A 23,559-nucleotide genomic window follows, 5' to 3' on the forward strand; every position below is an offset into this window, starting at 1 on the left:
CCGAGTTCATCAGCTTCAGATTTTATACTGTGCATCTGTGTATATACAACTTATTATATATACGCACACACACAGCAAGTCCATATGAACTAGCTGAACTCCAAACAACTTAACAGATGGATAGTCACTTCAGTCCTTACCTAGAAATAAATCACACACTGCCTCACCTGTTTATCAGGAAAGGCCTTGTGTTGAACTAACTGGCGACATACTAAGACAATAGAATTTTAAAACTGAACAAGGAACCATTTTGACAAAATAAACATCTATGAAATAAAAAAATGTAGCATACTATTGCCATGATAAAATTTTACAAAATGAGGAATATTTTGCTTTAAACAGTATTTTCTTGTGTATGCTGCTTTCTCTCCATTTATTTCACACTTTTAAGTAGTCAAAAGTCATTCAACAGACCTCAGTGCAGCTGCTTCACCTCAGACCCGAACATTCTGGAAAATTATAGCTCTTCATTCTCAGATTAAAGAAGTCAGCCTGCGCAGTGCTCCCTTGGTGTGAAGAAAAGGCAAATCTACAAAGACAAATACTCTTCTTGGAAGCATAAAAGAGTCAGTTTAAAGACAGACTGGGCCCATTTTTAAAGGTTTCACTTCTCGTGTTATAGGGAGGTTCAACACTGGCCATTTCTAGAGACTTGTAACACTTTCTGTCTCATGTGAAGGTGTGTTAGATGGACCAGTAGAAATAATTAAGAAGCGTGAAGTTCGCTGTTTAGGCATTTTTAGCAAATCACATCACACACAGACTCATTCCCTCATTTCAAGGAATGCAAGAGACAAGGAATTAATTTTCTTACAAATAAAATATTTTATTGTATTTTTAAATAGTTTAGCCCAGAAGAACATTCTCAAAAACAAAAGTCCTGGACCGCCAGTGACTTTCTTAAACAACTAATGTCATAAAAAATAAATACATATATAAGCAATTTAAAACAAATTAAGGCCCTAATAAATGGAGATGGTAAAGGCCAGCTGTATTTTTATCACTATGCCTCGACTGTTAACACCACAAAGATAGCAATTTCATTGCATATTCCAATTGCCCATAACATTAGTACCACACAGTGGCTATATGTTGCAGTAATCTTTTTTTAAACTAGACCATCAGTATTGTTACCTTCCAATCTTTGTAATTGTATGTATATTTGGCTTTAGCTAGGCTGAAAAAACAGCCCAACAAGGCAATTTATACAGGTAAATATTTTACAATCACTATATATGATACAATGTCCGATTCATACTACTAGCAATTTCAGGACAGAAAGAATGATTTTTTTCAAACCTCTAAAACTCTTTACTAGATTTAAAAAATGACAACTTTAAGCCTCCATTTTCACCCTCCCACTCCCAGAAATGTGCCACAAGCATGCATTCCAATATGCATGATATCTTTTTAAAAGCTGAATCTACTGCATATATAAATGCAGCAGTGTTTGGGTGTCTCCCATGTGAAAACATAATTGAAAACTAATAGTTTAAGTGGGTCACATATATAAAAGTTTAAATTAATCGCAGACTGATTTTGGTCAATCTTCAGATTTTGACACTTTGTATTTCTCCTTTCCTTTTTCACTAATTACACAGATATGCTGCAAAAGACAAAAAAAAAAAAAAAATTACATTTTTCTCCCATGCACTGATTTTAAACAGTAGGTGCCACTTATCCACAACAAAGTGTATAACAAATTAATATTTATAACCTATAAAATTATACTATAAATACAGTACATAAAGATGTAAACATGCTTTAGTGACTCATGTAAATTAAACATCAGTTTGGAAAGTTAAGTCTACATTTACCTACAGAAGGTTTTTTTTGTTTTAATAATAATTATACTTACATTGTAATTATTTGGGGATAACCACAATTTGGTGAAAGTATAAGGTCCCAAAACAAAGCTTGGTTGTTTCGTTTCACGAATATTTTCTTTTTCTAATGAAAATTATTCTCACAGTGTAATTATTTGGGGACCATCATCAGGGTTCATTGAAAGTACAATGTCCCAAAACAAAACATGGTTGTTTGGTTTCAGGAATATTTTTAAAATATTGCCAGTAATTAAAAATAAATGCTTAATGTCTTGGCACACAATATATTCGTTTTAAGATATTAGGTGACCAATGTGCTGCCTAAGCAAAATTTGAATTTATCATGACCTCTCAGTTTATTTTCACCTGTGAATATCACTGAGGTCATTCAAGTTTACTTCTTCCAGAAACATTTTAAGACGTGCATATATGGAGATATTTTTGGGGGAGGGGGGAAACAAACAGATGCATTACTCACATTGAGATCTCGGAAATATTCATTGTAATCCAATGCATATCCTACAACAAATTTATCTGGTATTTCAAATCCTACAACTGAAATGAAAAGAAACCAGTTGTCATATTTTGAGACTATTTAAAAGAAACATTTATTTAAAATTTTAATCCACATCATTACTGCACTGTAGCTTACTGTATACCAACAGAAAATAAGGTGTTACCATTCAGTAATGACCAACTTTGAAGTACAGTGGAACCTCAGGTCATGAATGTCTCGGAACACGTACAAATTGAGTTATGACCAAAACGTTTGCCAAACTTTTGCATCTGTTCACGACCACACACTCGGATGACGAACAAGCCAGTTTCCCTTACGATTCGTATACGCCACTGATTTCTGCACGTGTTCAGTCTCTCCCTGTACATTGTTGTCGGTCAGACGTGCATGCATTCGCTGTGAACTCTTTGTGCTCTATTTCGTGTGCTTTTGCATTAATTTTGCAATTAACCAGTCTAAGCAAGTGAAGAGTGATAGTGTTGGTGAGAAGGTTCGAAGAAAATTGAAATCGAATTAACAAAAGAAATTATTGAAAAGGATGAGCGTGGCGTTCGTGTTACTGATCTTGCTGCCGAGTACAACAAGTTAAAATCTATGATTTCGACTATTCTAAAGCAGAAATAGGCCTTTAAACCAGCTGATGTTGCAAAAGGAGTTACAGTGTTAACCAAGCAGAGACCTCAAGTGCAGGAAGAGGTGGAAAAACTGTTGCTAGTGTGGTTGAACGAGAAGCAACTTGCAGGGTATAGCGCAAGCGAGGCGATGTTTTGCAAGAAAGCCAGGAAGATTCATGGCGATTTGCTGCAGGGTTAGTTTTCTTGGTTGTTTATGGTTAGTTTTTGTATAAATTAAGGATTTTTCAAATTTACATTTTTTTCCCATGCTTAAAACTCATTAAAAAAAGCGTTTACAGCGAGTGGTTTGTAAGGCTGTAGCGTGAACTCTTGCAATGTTAGTTTTCTCTGTTCAAGGTTTTCTCAGTGTTATTCAATGTTTTTACATTTAGTTTACTATTACTCTGTGCATTCTATGGTATAATTAACTATTTTTGTGCTTAATCTTTTAAAAAATATATATTTACATTCAGTTCGTATGGTCTGGAACAGAGTAATTGTATTTACATACAATCCTATGGGGGAAATTAGTTCGGGTCACGACCAGAGTTTTGGAACGAATTACGGTCGTGACCTGAGGTTCCACTGTAATTTTTATTAGGCTGCCAGAAACAGGGTAATCAGTGATACACAAATTTTTAAATATATCTTACTTAAGCATAATCAAGAGCCCAATAATCCTGCCCTAAATTTGACTTGAACATATTAAAAAAATGAGACAGATCAGATGGCACTGTGAAAGATGGCCTTGCTTTAACATATACTCCAGAAACATTAAATAAATCTAGAATTTTTTTAACCTTAAAAAGTTAAATGTAAGTTTAAAAGCAACTGTGGAACAGAAAGGGTGTTTGGATGCAGGAGAAATGCCACATAAGTATGTCCCCATAACTTTAAGCAGAACTCACTCATAAGGCAACCATACATTTCAACTGAAAACCTGCCGTTATTCTTTATGACATGTAAGTTGTTCCCTTTTTCTTTACCATGACCTGTGAGTGCAGCAGATATTTATATGATGGGATGCTGATGTGTTTAAAATTTTTCGTTATTATACTATTTAGGTTGACTTCTTCGATAATATATACAGTGGTGTGAAAAACTACTTGCCCCCTTCCTGATTTCTTATTCTTTTGCATGTTTGTCACACAAAATGTTTCTGATCAAACAACACATTTAACCATTAGTCAAATATAACACAAGTAAACACAAAATGCAGTTTTTAAATGATGGTTTTTATTATTTAGGGAGAAAAAAAATCCAAACCTACATGGACCTGTGTGAAAAGTAATTGCCCCTTGTTAAAAAATAACCTAACTGTGGTATATCACACCTGAGTTCAATTTCCGTAGCCACCCCCAGGCCTGATTACTGCCACACCTGTTCCAATCAAGAAATCACTTAAATAGGAGCTGCCTGACACAGAGAAGTAGAGCAAAAGCACCTCAAAAGCTAGACATCATGCCAAGGTCCAAAGAAATTCAGGAACAAATGAGAACAGAAGTAATTGAGATCTATCAGTCTGGTAAAGGTTATAAAGCCATTTCTAAAGCTTTGGGACTCCAGCGAACCACAGTGAGAGCCATTATCCACAAATGGCAAAAACATGGAACAGTGGTGAACCTTCCCAGGAGTGGCCGGCCGACCAAAATTACCCCAAGAGCGCAGAGACGACTCATCCGAGAGGTCACATAAGACCCCAGGACAACGTCTAAAGAACTGCAGGCCTCACTTGCCTCAATTAAGGTCAGTGTTCACGACTCCACCATAAGAAAGAGACTGGGCAAAAACGGCCTGCATGGCAGATTTCCAAGACGCAAACCACTGTTAAGCAAAAAGAACATTAGGGCTCGTCTCATTTTGGTAAGAAACATCTCAATGATTGCCAAGACTTTTGGGAAAATACCTTGTGGACTGATGAGACAAAAGTTGAATTTTTTGTAAGGCAAATGTCCCATTACATCTGGCGTAAAAGGAACGCAGCATTTCAGAAAAAGATCATCATACCAACAGTAAAATATGGTGGTGGTAGTGTGATGGTCTGGGGTTGTTTTGCTGCTTCAGGACCTGGAAGGCTTGCTGTGATAGATGGAACCATGAATTCTACTGTCTACCAAAAATCCTGAAGGAGAATGTCCGCCATCTGTTCGTTAACTCAAGCTGAAGCGATCTTGGGTGCTGCAACAGGACAATGACCCAAAACACACCAGCAAATCCACCTCTGAATGGCTGAATAAAAACAAAATGAAGACTTTGGAGTGGCCTAGTCAAAGTCCTGACCTGAATCCAATTGAGATGCTATGGCATGACCTTAAAAAGGCGGTTCATGCTAGAAAACCCTCAAATAAAGCTGAATTACAAAAATTCTGCAAAGATGAGTGGGCCAAAATTCCTCCAGAGCGCTGTAAAAGACTCATTGCAAGTTATCCCAAACGCTTGATTGCAGTTATTGCTGCTAAGGGTGGCCCAACCAGTTATTAGGTTCAGGGGGCAATTACTTTTTCACACAGGGCCATGTAGGTTTGGATTTTTTTTTCTCCCTAAATAATAAAAACCATCATTTAAAAACTGCATTTTGTGTTTACTTGTGCTATATTTGACTAATGGTTAAATGTGTTTGATGATCAGAAACATTTTGTGTGACAAACATGCAAAAGAATAAGAAATCAGGAAGGGGGCAAATAGTTTTTCACACCACTGTACATATATTATATTTGATGTAAATGTGTTTTATAGTGGCATGCAAATGTTTGCCCACTCTTGTTTAAAATGTCTTTTACTGTGAATAGTTACGTGAGAAGATTTAACTTATTGCCAAAAGGCTTAAAGTTAAAGATGACACATTTCAACATTTTATGCAATATTAGTATGTTTTTGTTTTGTAGAAATGTACAATGATAAAAAAAGGAAAGGAGAACCATGCTAATGTTGGGGCACCCCAAAACACTGGAGGTCTCAGATAACTTTTACCAAAGTCTCGGACCTTCATTAGCTCATCAGGGCTATGGCTTGTTCACAGTTATCGTTAGAAACCCCCAGGTGATGGAGATTGCAAAGCTGTATATATTCTCAGATTCCTCAAACCTGGTCCCAACAATCAGTAGCCATGGGCTCCTCTAAGCAGCTGCCTAACACTCTGAAAAATAAAATAACGGATGCTTACAAAGCAGCAGAAGGCTACAAGAAGATAGCAAAAAGTTTTCAGGTAGCAGTTTCCTTAGTTCGTAATGTTAATAAGAAATGGCAGTTAACAGAAATGGTGGAAGTCAATTTGAGGTCTGGAAGACCAAGAAAACATTCTGAAAGAACTGCTCCTTGGATTGCTAGAATGGCAAATGAAAACTCCTGGTCTGACTGCAAAAGACTTTCAGGAAGAGTCAGCAGACTTTGGGTGGTGGTGCACTGTTCTACTATGCAGTGACACCTGAACAAATATGACCTTCATGATACAGGCGTCAGAAGTAAACCTTTCCTGCATCTCAGCCACAAAATTCAGTGCCTGAAATTGGCAAAAGAACATCTAAACAAACCTGATGCATTTTGGAAACAAGTCCTGCGGACTGATGAAGTCAAAACAGAACTTTTTGGCCACAAAGTGCAAAAGTATGTTTAGAGAAAAAAAGGGTGCTGAATTCCTGGAAAAAAAAACACCTCTCCAACTATTAAACACATGGTGGTGGATCGATCAGCTTTGGCCTTACGTTGCAGCCAGGGCCACAGGGAACATGTCAATTGTAGAAGGAAGAGTGGATTCAAATGAATATAAGCAAATTCTAGAAGCAAACATCGCATCGCAAACATCTGTAACAAAGTCGAAGTTAAAAAGAGGATGGGTCCTACAAGTATATGATCTAAAGCACACCTCAAAATCTGCAATGGAATAAATACCTCAAGAGCTGCTAGCTGATGGTTTTGCCATGGTCCTCACAGTCTCCTGACCTAAATGTCATTGAAAATCTGGATAGATCTCAAAAGAACAGTGCATGCAAGACGGTTCAAGAGTCTTTCAGAATTAAAAGCCTTTTGCAAGGATGAATGGGTGAAAATACCCCAAGTAACAAATGAAAAACTCTTAGCTGGCTACAGAAAGTGTTTATAAGCTATGACACTTGCTAAAAGGGGGGGTCTTACTAAGTACTGACCATTTTGGGTGGCCAAACGTTTGCTTCAGATCCTTTTCAATTTTTTTTTTTTTTACTGGTGAATGATGGAAATAAAAATGTAAAGAGATGTGTCACCTTTAACTTTATGCCTTTTAGTGATCATTTCATCTTCAGCTCACTTAACTATTCATAGTAACAGACACTTTAAGCAAGCATGCAAAAACTTTTGCATGCCACTGTATTTGTAAAACGTAATTTTATATAACATCCCAGTCACACTAAGCCTGGCTGGAGAGTGTGGGAAGAAAAGATGGGAGGGTGATGTGTTTATTTTTCTGTATCATCCTATTCAGACCTCCTCCTCAATAAAAGCCAAACAGTGATCTCCATGTGTTCCTTTCAGTTTTCTTTTCAAAATACAGGGTAGTGGGAGTGTCTTGGATGCAGTAACAGAGCGAGGACCAGCTACATTGGTCATTCACTGGTCATCTTTTTTATCGGCCAACATTGTGCATCATGTGATATCAACAGTGCAAAGTTCACCGAGAGATGTGTACAACTAAAGGGTTAAATGTAAAAAGGGAAAAAAGTGAAAACATTTTTAGGAAGAGAATAATGCCTTAAACTTTTGAAATTAAAGATGCTTCAACACACAGATAGTAAGTTCAATCATGCTGTTTCAGACTATGCAAAATAGACGGTATGAATATAAATGCAACAACAGGAGGCAGGTGTACAATTCAGTAAGAACACATGTTTAGGATGTTGTGAGCATACTACTGGATGACTTGACACATGGATTACGCGGGACCAGTAACTTGTATATAAAAATCTCTGACAAAAGATGGTAACCTGACATTACTTAATTGTAATTTATTTTCAACAGATAATTTAGGTTATATAGTGGTTTACCACTTTGTAATAAACATGCAATATAAATTTAAATAAGAATTCAGCAAAACTGGAAGAAAAAGAAGAAAAAAAGGCAATTTCAGGAACTCTTAATCCATAACACTCTGCTAAGCTTCATCTTTAGCATGGTATAGAGCGGGCTAAGGCACGACACTTAAGTAGCCTTGATTACAATGTGCAGCTTTCCCTAATCCTCTTTGGTGACACAGAAACTGAGATCAAAATAGAGAGCAGGCTAATTTATTTTAAAGATAACACATAGGCATCATAAATATTCATCAAGAACAAGACTAGTAAATCTATTATTGTCCTTGTGTGGTGCCTCATGTTTTTTATTTGTCATTCTTTCTGTCCAATGAATCACTTAAGAGCTAGATAATAAATTTCACTTAGCAAAAACGTGATCTTCAGCAATTCTAAAAAAAAAAATATTGAACATATTTCTACTTAATGTATTTTAAATATCAAGACAAATTATATTACAGGAACATAAAAAAAAAAACTCACAATCGGGTCTGTAACCAACACTCCTAGGCGTTCGCTTTACAAGCAAGCTGCAGAGACAAAGGAAAAAGAGCATCCATTCAAATGTGTACATCAAGAACTTCACTTTTATTTAAAAAAAAAATTAGGCATCCCAGAGGTTACCACCACGAATCCAGAAATGAGGGGTTATTCAAGAGATATGTCTTAACTAAGGTCTTCAGATTCTGGTAATCTTATCTTGTGTGTCACACTAACCTGCACTCTATTGGTGACTGGGCCTTCAGCCATCCTGTGCCCAGACTTTGGAAATTAATTAGATCAGCTGATTCAATTCATTCTTTGAAGAAAAAAAAAAAACTTAAAACTCATCTGTTCAGGAAGACATTTAACTTAACCTAACATTGTGCTCCTCCTTACTTTCAGTTTACCTCTCTGTCCAGATGCTCAGGGTAATTCATGTAATATATTCCATCATAAATTATTTTATTTGTTCAGAATCCCAGTATTGAATTTAGTATTTTACTCTGGTTTATAGTATTTAATGCTTTGTATATCCTGCATTTATCTGTTTTAGTGTTCGATACAAAAAATATTTGTATCTGTTACCGGCCTCAGGCCTAGGGGAACATGGAGTAGGTTCAAGCCACTGTTGCTACAGGGTGTAGCCACAGCAATATGGTGCCAAAACCATAAAAGGAGCAGGCAGCAGTCCAGAGCCTCTGACAATACTTACATTTTTTCATTCTCATTTACCCAGAGGAATATAACTGTTTAAATGTCAACATGACGATTGGTTAAAACAATGGTACACACAAATTTCCTCTTGTTAAACAATGGTATTGTTACTAACTATCCAGATGTACATAGACCACTATATGCAGATCCGGGGTCAATGTCCCCAGAACTCGTTAATTTTCAAAGGAAATAATTACATACATTTTGTAAGGAAGCAGGCACTTCTATTTTGACAATGCGGTACAGTATGTTGACGAGATACCAATTAAAGCAGGTGACTCTTGTGAGACAGGTAAATATATATGTCCTGTAGATGGCTACCAACAATAACCTGTAACAGAATCACTCAGCCTTTTCATTTAACCCAGTCTCAAACAAAAAAGGTGTCTATTGTCTCTTCATTTATTGGCTTTTCCATTGATTAACGTGTTTATTTTTTTTTTTTCCCCCAAAAGCAACACATAGAAATGTCCCTTTCTTTAAAATAAAAATTTCTAGCCCATTACACATCCAATGTTACATATACGCTGTTGTTCTTTCAGAGACTCTGAAGCACCCTGAGCATGGGAAAGGTGCTAAATAAATAAAATGTATCATTATTACTATTACTTATTATATCTTATGGGCATTCAATCACATGTACAAATACAAATCCATGCCACAACTCATTTGCATACAAAATATTGTGTTTTCTTTAATATTCAACACTGGCAATTATACTATTAATTATGGGAAGTATTCCCCATTTTAAAAATATCAATCAAAACAAGTTTGTTTAGTTTATTTCTGTGTTAGACACAATAATACATCATCTCTGGATATTTTAAAATCTAACACCACAGGTCTATATCTAGTCTACATAGCTTATTTCAAAGGGTGCAATATTATACCAATTTACTTTCTATTTAAGTATATAAAATATGTTAAATATACTATCTGTCTAAGGAGTGCTTAGCAATATCTGGACTTTTGCAGCCAAATCAAAGCAACACAGTTCTGATACTGGTGGGACTACAGACAAGGATGTGAAGCACTATTCAACAAAAAACAGCACTTAAGGTGGCATTTAAAGTTTAATCAGGTTTGATAAAAACATCAAAAATATACGGAATTTATAATAGTACACTGTACTATTTTGCAGGAAAAAAAGGCTACCTTGCAACTTTCACCATTTTGGGATTGTACTGCTTTAAAAGTTCAAGCAATGTCTTCATTGTTTTTCCTGTGTCGATGATGTCCTAAATAAATTGAAACAAAGGGAAAAAATACAAAAATAATCAAAACAATAGACATTGGTTTTAATATTATGGAATCTTGTTATACTTGGTACTTGCAAATTCCAAAAACAATCAACAGTTTATATTGCTCACAATCCTGTTGCATCTTATTGGACGTTTAAATTAATATATTCACATTACTAATACTGCAATGTATAAATGTCAATAAATACATTTTGCTATAATCTTCTGAAAAAAAAAAAAAAAAAATTCAACCAAAATTAAGATTGATCTGGATAACAATGAATATTCTTTTTATCAATTACAGGGTTGTGGAGATATGCAGCCTATCCAGCATCCAGTGCTGAATAGAATGGCAAGCCATCTCTGGGTACACAAATACAGAGTACATCTAAAAGGTAACCAGAAAGTGACACTTAAACAGCATAAAGCTGTTAGTCTAAACCTTATAGGGAAAGTCAACTACCCATTTCCATGTCAGGGATTTATTTTCCTTCATTAGTGTGAACATCTTTCTACATGCTTTAAATGTTTTTTAATATATTAATATAGTAGTAACATTGCTATTCTACTTATGCCATGAAAAAAAACACTTCCCTCTTGTAAATTAACTATGCTAAGAAAGATTATTTCAATTGTGAATAAACTTTGGGTTTATTTTTCCTGGATCAGCGCATGACAAATGTGTGAATATGTTCAGAATTATTATATAGTATCTAAAATCTTACTTTACTGCAAGTCACACTTGAGGTCCAAGTCATTCTAAAAGATGTACAGCATGCATTTGTAGGCCTTGTCAATTTCTTTCCAAGAGAAAGCAAGAAATGGCCAAATGTCCGCCACTAGCGGCATACTCTTGTTTCAGATTTTGGGTAGATCGCACCTATGCCAATTTTTGACATCTCAGCCTTGCATTCACAGAGTAGCTGTGCACGGATCATAACTTTAGCATCAGTTTTCGGACTCATAGCATCTTTAAATCCGCAGCAGATTCGTCTGCACGTGTCACATCAGCAGTTCATATTGGGATAATAGTACTAATATTCAGTATTTTATACATAGACTTGAGCAGTAATGTAAAAAGTTGTTAACAGAAAATTTTCCTCCATCTATTTTCTGCTTAATCCAATTCATGATCATAGGGCTGATCACCACAACATCCTGTGCAACCTTTCCAAAACGCCCATTTCAAGCAGCTGCCATATTCATTGTTCATTTCACTCAAAGATATTGAATCCCTTACAAACAGTGGTTAATTATTTGAACCAGTCTGACCCAGTATATGGCTGTGGTGCTCACTTTCCTGAATTTGCCTGCAGCTGTGGCTTGAACCTTGTCCCCCCTATAGATGGCATGTTGAAAGGGCTACATCAGATCATCTCTCTAAAAATGTTTAGCTTTTCATACAAGTTAAAACGATTAAAAAAAAAAAAAAAGTAAGATTTTTTTTTTCATTGCAAAAGGTCAGAGAAAAAATTAAAACAAAAAACAATTCTTGTTGATGTATTATCACAAACAAAGCTGCAGTAGTAGATTTAATGAATAAAAAACAACAACAAACAACAGGAGAAGACATCTTCAATAGCTGGAAGCAAGCTTAGCACACTGCCAAAGTAAAATCAGAGTAAAATAATACACAGATGGATGTTTTTCTTTCCTTTTATCTTCAAATTGCATGATATCTGACCCTGCGCTCTGACCTTTAAAAGGTCATGCAAAAAGAAAATTTCTCCTTGGGATTAATAAAGTGTATCAAATTAAAAAAAATTAACATGACACAAAGTTTTCAGGGGCAAGTCACATAAAGTCACATAGTTACATAAATATTCTTTATAGTTAACCATGCTATACATAAACTGTGAGATTAAAGAAAAAACAAAGGGCAGGTAAGCCACAGACCAATCTTAAAGTAAACTGAGGCATAAAAGCCAACAGTAGTAATATTTTCACAGGAAGAAAAAAAAAAAAGCAGGCAATCAGCATGTACAAATTTGTGAATCATGCGATTTTAGTGGCAATCCACTGGTGTATTGGCTCTGTGTGAATCACTATCTGCCATCCACATCACTTAAATTATTGTGCTGATTTAAAGTTTCTTGATTAAATAATCTGCTTCACTAACTTTACTTATAATGAAAATATACAGGTGCAGTGCAAATAGACCACCATGTCTAAATTAAAAGGGATTCTCATTTGTCTCAAATCAGCTATTTATAAACTGGTAGGCAACTGTTTGAAGAGCAAAAAAACACTTCTGGCTGGTAGATTTGTGCATTACTAATGAAAAGTGTGGATCTTCAGCTATGGAATAAGATAATATTTAACTTGGTGTTATAAAAACACAGTGGGAGTAGGTGTTTCTCATTTATGGTCTGCAACAACTAATCACTCTCTCAACCAATAAAATAATAAAATAGTAATTCAGACAAAGAAATGGACATGGCAAAAGTATTTTATTTTTTAACCGAAGGACTGCAACTGGACTAGATTTCCTTGTTCTTTTCTTTTTTATAGTAATCACATTGGTACAATTATTTTGGTTTTACTATTGCTCAAGTTTCTTTGTAAATATGGTTCTTGACAATTGAGTTGGAAAACAGATGGATGGACAACTGCTATTGTATTTCTTTTTTCCTTTGATTCCAGCTATGAATACTACCTGTTCTCCTGTTTGATTTTTGGTTTTAATGCATGTAACTATTAATTAGTGATGCCCCGATCTGTTTTTTAAGACCAATACCAATCAATGATTTTAATGTTATTTGATCGGCTGATTCTGGTACCATGAACAGTTTATTTTTTCTTCTTTATCCCTGTAAAACTTTTTACATTAGTTTCCAGCATAACCAGATGTATAGAAGCCTTACAGGCGCATCTCAATAAGGCACCTCAATAAATAAGAATATCATCGAAAAGTTAATTCCAGTAATTAAATTCAAAAAGTGAAACATATATTTCAAGTGTTTATTTCTTTTCATTTTGTTGATTATGGCTTATAGCTAAAACTCAAAATTCAGTATCTCAGAAAATTAAAATATTACTTAAAACCAATTAAAAAAAAAAAAAAAAAAAGATTTTTAATACAGAAATGTTGTCCATCCATGTACACACTCAATACTTGGTCGGGGCTCCTTTTGCATGAATTACTGCATCAATGTGGTGTGGCATGGAGGTGATCAGCCTTCTGAGTTGTTATGGAAGCCCAGGATGTTTTGAAGGCAGCCTTCTGCTTGTCTGCATTGTTGGGTCTGGTGTCTCTCTTCTTACTCTTGACAATACCCTATAGATTCTCTATGGGGTTTAGGTCAGGCAAGTTTGCTGGCCAATCAACAACGGTGATACCATGGTCATTAAACCAGGTATTAGTACTTTTGGCAGTGAGTCAAAGTCCTGCTAGAAAATGAAATCAGCATCTCCATAAGGCTTGTCAGTAGAAGGAAGAATGAAGTACTCTAAATTTCCTGGTAGATGGCTGCGCTGACTTTGGACTAGATAAAACACAGTCGACCAACACCAGCAGATGACGGGACTCCCAAAATCACCACTAACTGTGAAAACTTCACACTAGACCTCAAGCAATTTGGATTCTATGCCTCTCCTCTCTATAACTCTAGACTCTGGGACCTTGATTTCCAAATGAAATGGAACATTTACTTTCATCTGAAAAGAGGACTTTGGACCACTGAGCAACAGTCCAGTCTGTTTTCTCCTTAGCCCAGGTAAGACACTTCTGATAATGTCTCTGGTTCAGAAGTGGCTTGACACAAGGAATGTGACAGTTTTAGCCCATGTCCTGGATACGTCCGTGTGTGCTGGCTCTTGAAGCACGGACTCCAGCCACAGTCCACTCCTTGTGAATCTCCCTAAATTCTTTAATGGGCTATGCTTTACAAGCCTCTCAAGGCTGTGGTTATCCCTGTTGCTTGTGCACCTTTTTCTGACACATTATTTCTTTCCACTCAACATTCCATTAATATGCTTGGATACAGCACTCTGTGAACAGCCAGCTTCTTTAGCAATGACCTTTGGTGGCCTACCCTCCTTATGTGACCTACTTAACCAGACAGAGACCATTTCAAAGCTCAGGACACCTTTGCAGGTGTTTTGGGTTAATTAGCTGAGTCGAGTGTGACACCACACTCACAATATTCTAATTTTCTGAGATACTGAATTTTAGGTTTTCATTAGTTTTAAGCCATAATCAGCAAAATGAAAAGAAATAAATGCTTGAAATATAGCACTCTGTGTGTAATGAATCTATATGCACATTTCACTTTTTGAATTGAATTACTGAAATAAATTAAACTTTAGATAACATTCTAATTTATTGAGATGCACCTGTATGTCCTATATTAAACTGTATTTTTAAAATCAAACTATAGGCCATAGGTGTTAACTGTTTTTTATTAACTAAATGAAATCTTACAGGCATATTGTTCAGTGACCATAAAATACTAAAATAAAATTTAATTAAAATACGTATTTTATTAAAGTATGTACAAAAATATTTTTCCGCTAGCAAAATACCCGCACTTCGCAGCGGCGAAGTACTGCCTTGAAATTTTTATTAAGAAGAAAATTAAACCTTCTTAAACTGATGGAAAATATACCAATAATTATTTGTTAAGGATCACTTTGTATACCACATTGTCAGTTCGGCCCTCTGGTTGTAATATGACCAAGCTGTGCGCTGAGCTTACTCTTGAGCATGCAACGTACAGTTGGCCATGTGAACAGTAATCTTGTCTCAAATCTCACAGCTTGGATTGCTGCTGACATAATCTGTTTGAGTTTCATGGTTTGTTTCAATTACGACAGTATTTGCAGGACTTGTGTTGAAGTGACATTCAGCATCTCTCAAGTGTTGTAAGCATACAACCGGTTTCATTGATAACTTCACATTCAGCTTTTGAGAATTTAAACATTCATAAACATCAAAGTGTCCACTACTGAAATCGTCACCTGTGAATCTAAGATGTTTAAGAGGCATTGGCAGTTGTCGAAGGTGTAAAATATTTGCCCATTTCGTTACACTTGAAAGCAACAACTGAGCAATTCAGCGGAAGCCATCAGCTCACATGCAGAATCATAGGTGAAGGGCTTAAGCATTTCACACTTATAGTGCTCCTGTGTAGAATAATTATCTCCTGTACCGTCATCAGTCCACACCTTGAACCTGTCCCAGTCACTCAATAAATAAGACACAATGTTCCTCCGGATATCAAGAGTGAGCCTGATATGGCCGTGCAATATGTAACAGAGAATGGAAAAGGCAGGCACCATCTCCAGGCATGGAAACCACTCTGTAAGTGACAGTTCTTTATTCAATGGTGATCACCTCAATAGATATGTTAAGGGGGGGTACAGTTGGAACGATAAAGCAAATGGGTACCTGAACAACGTAAAGTAAGTCTAAAATACCTACACAATAACTATAATCGTAATAAATGAACAATAAAACAGCGGAGAAGCCGTGGATTAAATAAAAAGGCTGTAGTTATCAGCAGGGAGATGTGAATCCTGTGGCGAAGCAAGGAAGGGAATGTAGAGACCGGAGTGACGGACAGCCTTATATAGGCAGGCAGCTAACAACATGAGAGGCATTGGGATGGGGGACCCAACGCCGCCTCACACAGTGACCGAGCTGCAGGCTATAGACATATATATGTACGTAAGTAGGATTCAGTTAGCGTTGGGAACCCACGTACCAAATTTCTTGAAGATAGGCCCATAAGTAACAAAGACCGTTGGAAAGTTCAATATGGCGGCCGACAGTGGCGTCATACCACTGAAATAAGTACGTACATCAGTTTCGGTTAGCGCAGGGAAGCTGCCTACCAAACTTCGTGAAGATGGGGCCATAAATAATAAAGTTCAACATGGCGAACGTTGTTGACCATTACGCATAGAATTTCGAAATGAAACCTGCTTAACTTTTGTAAGTAAGCTGTAAGGAATGAGCCTGCCAAATTTCAGCCTTCTAAATACACGGGTAGTTGGAGAATTAGTGATGAGTGAGTGAGTGCTTTGCCTTTTATTAGTATAGATAATACATATGGCATAGGTTGGGAGCATGCGCATTGTTGCACCCACTACACAACTAACCACCCGGATTGGGACCCAAGTGCAGCCGTGCAATAGGTAGCACTTCAGCATCACACTGTCACCAACCCACAAGTTTTCTATGTATGAGGGACAATCAAAAAGTTCCCAGAATTGTGATATAGCGGGAGAGTGAGAGATCAGATTATACACACATAGTTGTGGAGGGGAGTGCAGCATGTCTGTAGACCAGTTACAATAGGTCTGGATTGGTTTTGGCATGTAGTATTGTTTTAAATTACAATTTGAGTTAGAAGAGTGCATAGTTATTTGGCTTAATGTTGCAATTCAATTAATGTGCTAACATCAAATTCATGTGCAAATTGGGGGAGGGGGGGGGAATAAATCGGCATTTGGCAAAAAAAAAAAAAAAATATATATTCACAGTACTTGGTAGAAAAATATTTTTATGGTTTGGCCCAGATTCTCATATTTTACATACAATTCACCAAATTCAGATACACTAGAAGAATATATTCATATTTTTGGCATGCAGAACATGCATTTTGAATGAGAACTGTTGTAGATGTTATGCCAAATTAAACAAACATGATTGAAAAGGGACAAAAAGGGACCATTTTAAGAGATTTCATAAATATTACATTGGATTAAATGCCATGGTATTACCAAATTCACTGTGCAATACCAATACCTCAATTGATTACCAGTGCCACTATGTGTATAAATTTCATCCAAATATACTAAAATGAAATTTATCAGTACAAAAAGCTCTAATATACCATATGTTTTACTAGTTATTTTGACATACTTGGCGGTTTCATGCAGCAGGCTGTAAAATTCAATGCTATAATGAAAATAAAACACTAATAATCGAGTAAAAAATTAAAATAATGTGTTGCATTACTTACCTCAACAATCAAGACATTCTAATTCAAGGAAAAAGTAGAAAAGAGAAAAGCAAAAATTAATAACCTTTGCAGTGGTCAAATACTGGAATTCTACTTTTTGCATTACAAGAATTACCACATAAAAAAACAAGAAAAAGCATTTTGAGGGTGAGACAAAAAAAGGAATGGGAAGATGGTGTAAACAATCTATATTTAACATGCGCTTTAATAAACCAGTTATTCACAGAAACCCGGTTTCTAAAATTTAATGTAAAGCTTTATTCCAGTAAGGCAAACTACTGAGTTATTGGTCTTTTAGAAACCTGGTTAACACACTAAAATTTATCCACAAGTAACCCAGTTATTTGGACATGTACTCTTAATAAGGTTACAGATAAGGATGTTGTATCTTGAGCACATCCACTGCACTCTGTTCACCTGCACACACATTATCTATTCCTTCTCCTAGAAACAAAAAATCAAAAAGGTATGCATGAATAGTATTGTACATCGTTCCCACCATTTAATTTTCTTCTACGCACATGTTCTCCAGGGCTAAGCATTACACAGCAGCTACAGGTAGAACGGTCCCACAAATAAACTGCCTGAGGCAATTGTACTGTTCCTTCTCCTGGCTGAAATAACCTGGCTCAATATTTCAGGAATCAGTAGATTTATGTTGATGAACTGAACATAAAGTACTAAACTCAGCAACACAATCTTGGAGGCAGCAGGGCAACACCATAAAAGTAAAATTTGTCAAGTGTTTCTGAATACATTTTAAAGTATCAAGTAACCTAACGCAGTACAGTCATGTTCCAATTTATGGCTGAATGAGTTGAGGTAATATGTAACAACCAAAGGCAACTGGAAAACAACAGAATAATAATGTTCCAGAAATTGCCAAACTCGGCCACTAGAGGCTGTATGCATTTTGTTTATTATGTACTTGTGGCAGTTCAGGTAGCCATAGAATCATACAAGCTGTTGTGGAGCTGCAAAGGTGATAGCATCTTAACTGTCTTTCTTCTTCTACTTAAGCCGCAATCAACAATTGGCCACAAAATAGAAAAATATAAATGTGTGTGATATAGATAGATATCGATATAGATCGATCTCTCTCTCTATATATATATATATATATATATATATATATATATATATATATATATATATATATATATATATATATATATATATATATATATCTATATATCTATATATCTATATATCTATATATATAAAATAAAAAAAATCCTGGAATGGAAAAGCAAGGCAACGATACGTGATCTTCTCTGAGGTTCTCGGAAGACATTTAAAAGACCCGCAAGACAAAAAAAAGACTGGCCACAGAGCGTCTCATGGGGACCGTAAACATGAGACTTGGTGCCAAGAGATTGTCCCAGGGCAGTCTCGTGGGGACGTGGAACATAAGATTCTTGCAAGACATGCCCTTATCAAAAAAGAGCAAGGACAGCCAGCAAAACATTCAGTCATGTAAAGTCACGAGGCACACACAGATCCTGTGCTCTCAGCAAAGAAGAAAGAGCAGCGCAGAGAAAAGAGACCCAAGGCGCAATACACATGGCGAGAAAGGTACAGAATATGAAAGCAGTAAAATTCAGAAGTATTGTAGCATCCCAGCCAAGCTGAAGCCTTTTTTGTTTTAAGTGACTGTTAGGTCTGATCGAGGGAGGGCAGAGTACAGCACGGAAGACTGATAGCTGGATGCTGATTGATGCGGTAAGGGGGAGGTGAGACCCATGGGAGGAGGGGTTGGAGAGGGTGCTAGAATGTTGTGTTTGGTGTTACGCAGTCGGCGATTGTTAAAGTAGAACTTTTGTCACACTTTATTACATCAGTCGCTACAGTATAAAAAAAAAAATAATAGTACAGATCGCATTGATGCAAACAAAAGGAAATTAGTTTAAGTCAGAGAATTTCAAAAATGGGGTTTAACTCAGATACGTTTATTGGTTACTTTGCAAAAAAAAATTATTAACTGCAGATGTGGATCGTTTTGTCTGTGCTGAAATTCCAAACAGAGAAGCCTATCCTAAATTATGGTACAAAGTCATTAAAAATAAGTCTCACAGACCTCATTTAAAAGATTCAGCATATTGGGACATGAAAGATTCCAAATATTGGTTTTTACTGAAGTTCTGAAATAAAAGTGAAATTAATGAAATAGCAACTATTCAAAGAAAAAAAAAAAAATCTTACAAGTGTGTATCCAAAAAACCAAACACGGGGGTTGGCGAGCGAAGCCCCCTAGTATGTCTATCTATATAGATATATCTATATATCTAGATCTATATATCTTTATATCTATATCTATATCTACACATACATACATACATATATACATACACAGCACAACAAATTATGCGAACACTTAATCATCACAGTCTAACACCAAGCCAAATAAGCTACAGGGATCTCAATCTGTCCAGTTAAGAAACATAAGCGATTTGCAATCAATTTCACCTGCTTTGGTGCAAAATGAAAGTGACAACAGGTGCAATAGAGAGGCAACAGCAAGACAACCCCCAAAAGGGAATAGTTTTGCAAGTGGTGGTCACAGACAAGTGCTCTCTCCTTATCCTTCCTGACTGATCAAACTGTCAGAAACAGACTCCATGATGGTGACATGAGGCCCTGACATTCTCTAGTGGGACCTGTGCTCACAGCCCAATACCACAACTGGCAGCTCCACCACTGGCGCCAAGTTCTCTTCACGGATGAGAGCAGGTTCACACTAAGCACGTGACAGACCAAAAAAAAAAAAAGTCTACAGACACCATGGTGACTGCTATGCAACATTATCCAGCGTGACCGGTTTTGTGGTGGGTCAATGATGGTCTGGGGAGTTATATCTTTGTAGGGTCGCGCAGACCTCCAGTTGCTAAACAGTACCCATGACTTATTAGATACTGGATGAAATCCACAGCCATTGCCAGACCTTACACTGGTGCATTGGGTCCCGGGGTTCCACATTGTGCACGACAATGCCTGGCCTCATGTTGCCACAGTGTGTAGACAGTTCCTGGATGATGAAGTCATTGATACCACTGACTGGCCCGCACATTCCTCAGACCTGAATCCAATTGAGAACCACTGGGAGATTATTTAATCGGTGCATCCAACGCTGCCGAGTAGCACCCCACAGACTGTCCTGGAGCACAACAATACCCTAATCCATGTTTTGGAGGAGATCCCCCAGGACACCATCCGCCGTCTCATCAGGAGCATGCCCAGATATAGTCGGAAGTGCATGTGGGCACATGGCAGCAATACGCACTACTGAGTCATATTATAAGTTATAAAGTCAGCCTGTGATTTCAACTTTTGACTTGATTTTCGGTATGATGTTGAATTTTGCCCTCAATGTGTTGGTCATTTTGGGTTACACTGACAATTGTTACATTATTTTGTTCTCAATTAATTACACAGTATTAGTCAGCCAAGATTTTCCACTTGGATTGTTTTATTCATTAAGATCCAATATGTGATTTAAGTGTTCCCTTAATTTTTTTTGAGCAGTAAATATATCATTGTATTCACAGGGTTTTAGTCTTTGGAGCACTGATTGGCCAAGGCAGTGTTGTTTCTAATCTGTGCAGGTGGCTTGCACTTTTTTCTTTCATCAAAAAGATACATACTGTATCTTCTAAACAATAATACATCTTTATTATTTTATAGGGTCCTGACTGTTGAAGGGTTTGTTAAGGTTTGTTTTGATCACTGCTGTTCCACGTGGCTAATTCTTGTGCATTCAGCCCATACTGCCTTCCCTTCCACAGGAAAGGCATGTGGCTACAGACTTGAAGATCAGTTAGTGCTAGTCCATACCAGCTAGTTAAAGCATGCATACCGGTAACCTATACGAGACCTACAGAGCCACAATTGCAATGACCTACACACTCTTTGACTGACATATGGTCAAATGGCCGGTCCCGAATGGAGCCTTTGTCAGCACATGACTATACTCATTCTACGGAAGTAAAAATACCTGCATTATTATTATCCCAGCAGCAGTGGGTACAATGCAAGAAACACACATACTGGTATGCTGGTCCTTTATAGTGCCCTATAGCACAGACAAACAGAAAACAGTGTGCCATGTGGAATCAATTAACAAAACCTATTAATAAAGTGTCAGTTTAATTTTAAACCAGGTATTTGCTATCGGTATGTTGAACCACCAGTATGACAGTGTGTTGCAATGGTCAGTGTTCATACTGCAAATTATCCAGGGCAAAGGCTGAAGATATAAATAAAATAAAAAAGGGATGGGGGGACAGATGTTATTTACTTTGCAGAGCATAGACGACTAAATATATTTATAAAACCAAATAAAATTACCACAAGCTTCATGCTTGTTTTGGATCCACGGCAGCCAATGATAATGTTTAACTCTTCTTTTTACGCAGTTTTACAATGGAGTGTTTTGCCAAAGAACAACTCCAGAAGAGTACCTGTGCTTGTAAACTGAGGGTTTTAAGAAACCTGGGATCTGTCTTGACCGAGTTCCTCACCTTATTGTGGTTTTGTTAGCATATGTAAACACAACACACTAAATGTTGTGTCTTCATCTTATAAAAATGTTAAATGTTTTATGAAAACAGTGTTCCCTTTTTGCTCGGTACATTCATATTCCGTACATGTGAGAAGCCCTTTTGTTCCATAATGTTAAATTAGTGCATTGTCTTTAAGGTGGTGAACCCTAAAATTAAGATTGTTCTTGCTTAAAACATTTTTCTTATTCTTATCTTAACAGCTGTAGCTGTTTTTTCCCCTCTGCCTCTTCATAATACAATTACAGCAAGGAATTTCTCATCACATGATCAGCAAACCATTGTGGAATGATCGACAGAACTTTCTATCAATAAGCAATCTACTTTCATCTAACATCTCTAACTAGCTTTTCTGAACACTAACCTGCTCTGACACCTTTGATTTTGTGGATAATCAAGTGTCAGATTTTTCTTGCATGGCTTACACCAGAGAGAACCTTTCAATGCACTAAAATATAAATGTTTGAAGACTCTACAGCTGACACAGTACATGTGCAAATTAATGCATATATATATATATATATATATATATATATATATATATATATATATATATATATATATATATATATATATATATATATATATATACACACACACACACACACACACACATACATACATACATACATATACATACAGTGGTGTGAAAAACTATTTGCCCCCTTCCTGATTTCTTATTCTTTTGCATGTTTGTCACACAAAATGTTTCTGATCATCAAACACATTTAACCATTAGTCAAATATAGCACAAGTAAACACAAAATGCAGTTTTTAAATGATGGTTTTTATTATTTAGGGAGAAAAAAAAATCCAAACCTACATGGCCCTGTGTGAAAAAGTAATTGCCCCTGAACCTAATAACTGGTTGGGCCACCTTTAGCAGCAATAACTGCAATCAAGCGTTTGCGATAACTTGCAATGAGTCTTTTACAGCGCTCTGGAGGAATTTTGGCACACTCATCTTTGCAGAATTGTTGTAATTCAGCTTTATTTGAGGGTTTTCTAGCATGAACCGCCTTTTTAAGGTCATGCCATAGCATCTCAATTGGATTCAGGTCAGGACTTTGACTAGGCCACTCCAAAGTCTTCATTTTGTTTTCTTCAGCCATTCAGAGGTGGATTTGCTGGTGTGTTTTGGGTCATTGTCCTGTTGCAGCACCCAAGATCGCTTCAGCTTGAGTTGACGAACAGATGGCCGGACATTCTCCTACAGGATTTTTTGGTAGACAGGAGAATTCATGGTTCCATCTATCACAGCAAGCCTTCCAGGTCCTGAAGCAGCAAAACAACCCCAGACCATCACACTACCACCACCATATTTTACTGTTGGTATGATGTTCTTTTTCTGAAATGCTGTGTTCCTTTTACACCAGATGTAACGGGACATTTGCCTTCCAAAAAGTTCAACTTTTGTCTCATCGGTCCACAAGGTATTTTCCCAAAAGTCTTGGCAATCATTGAGATGTTTCTTAGCAAAATTGAGACGAACCCTAATGTTCTTTTTGCTTAACAGTGGTTTGCGTCTTGGAAATCTGTCATGCAGGCCATTTTTGCCCAGTCTCTTTCTTATGGTGGAGTTGTGAACACTGACCTTAATT

At 36.6% G+C, this 23,559-nt stretch overlaps 1 protein-coding gene across 2 annotated transcripts in view; it reads right to left on the reverse strand.

The window, feature by feature from the left end:
• Positions 1-801: 801 nt before the first annotated feature.
• hprt1 (hypoxanthine phosphoribosyltransferase 1) overlaps positions 802-23,559 on the reverse strand; it is a 54,675-nt gene continuing 31,917 nt past the window's right edge. For both annotated transcript variants that reach the window (XM_039766209.1, XM_039766208.1), the window contains exons 5-9: positions 17,403-17,420; positions 10,349-10,431; positions 8,480-8,526; positions 2,305-2,381; positions 802-1,606 (exon numbers count right to left, since the gene is read on the reverse strand). In XM_039766209.1, coding sequence (XP_039622143.1) covers positions 1,544-1,606; positions 2,305-2,381; positions 8,480-8,526; positions 10,349-10,431; positions 17,403-17,420 — 288 coding nt within the window. In that variant the 3' untranslated portion in view covers positions 802-1,543. The remainder of the gene's footprint in view (positions 1,607-2,304; positions 2,382-8,479; positions 8,527-10,348; positions 10,432-17,402; positions 17,421-23,559) is intronic.

The sequence above is a fragment of the Polypterus senegalus genome, chromosome 10 (genome assembly GCF_016835505.1).
Source record: "Polypterus senegalus isolate Bchr_013 chromosome 10, ASM1683550v1, whole genome shotgun sequence".
Lineage (NCBI taxonomy): Eukaryota > Metazoa > Chordata > Cladistia > Polypteriformes > Polypteridae > Polypterus > Polypterus senegalus.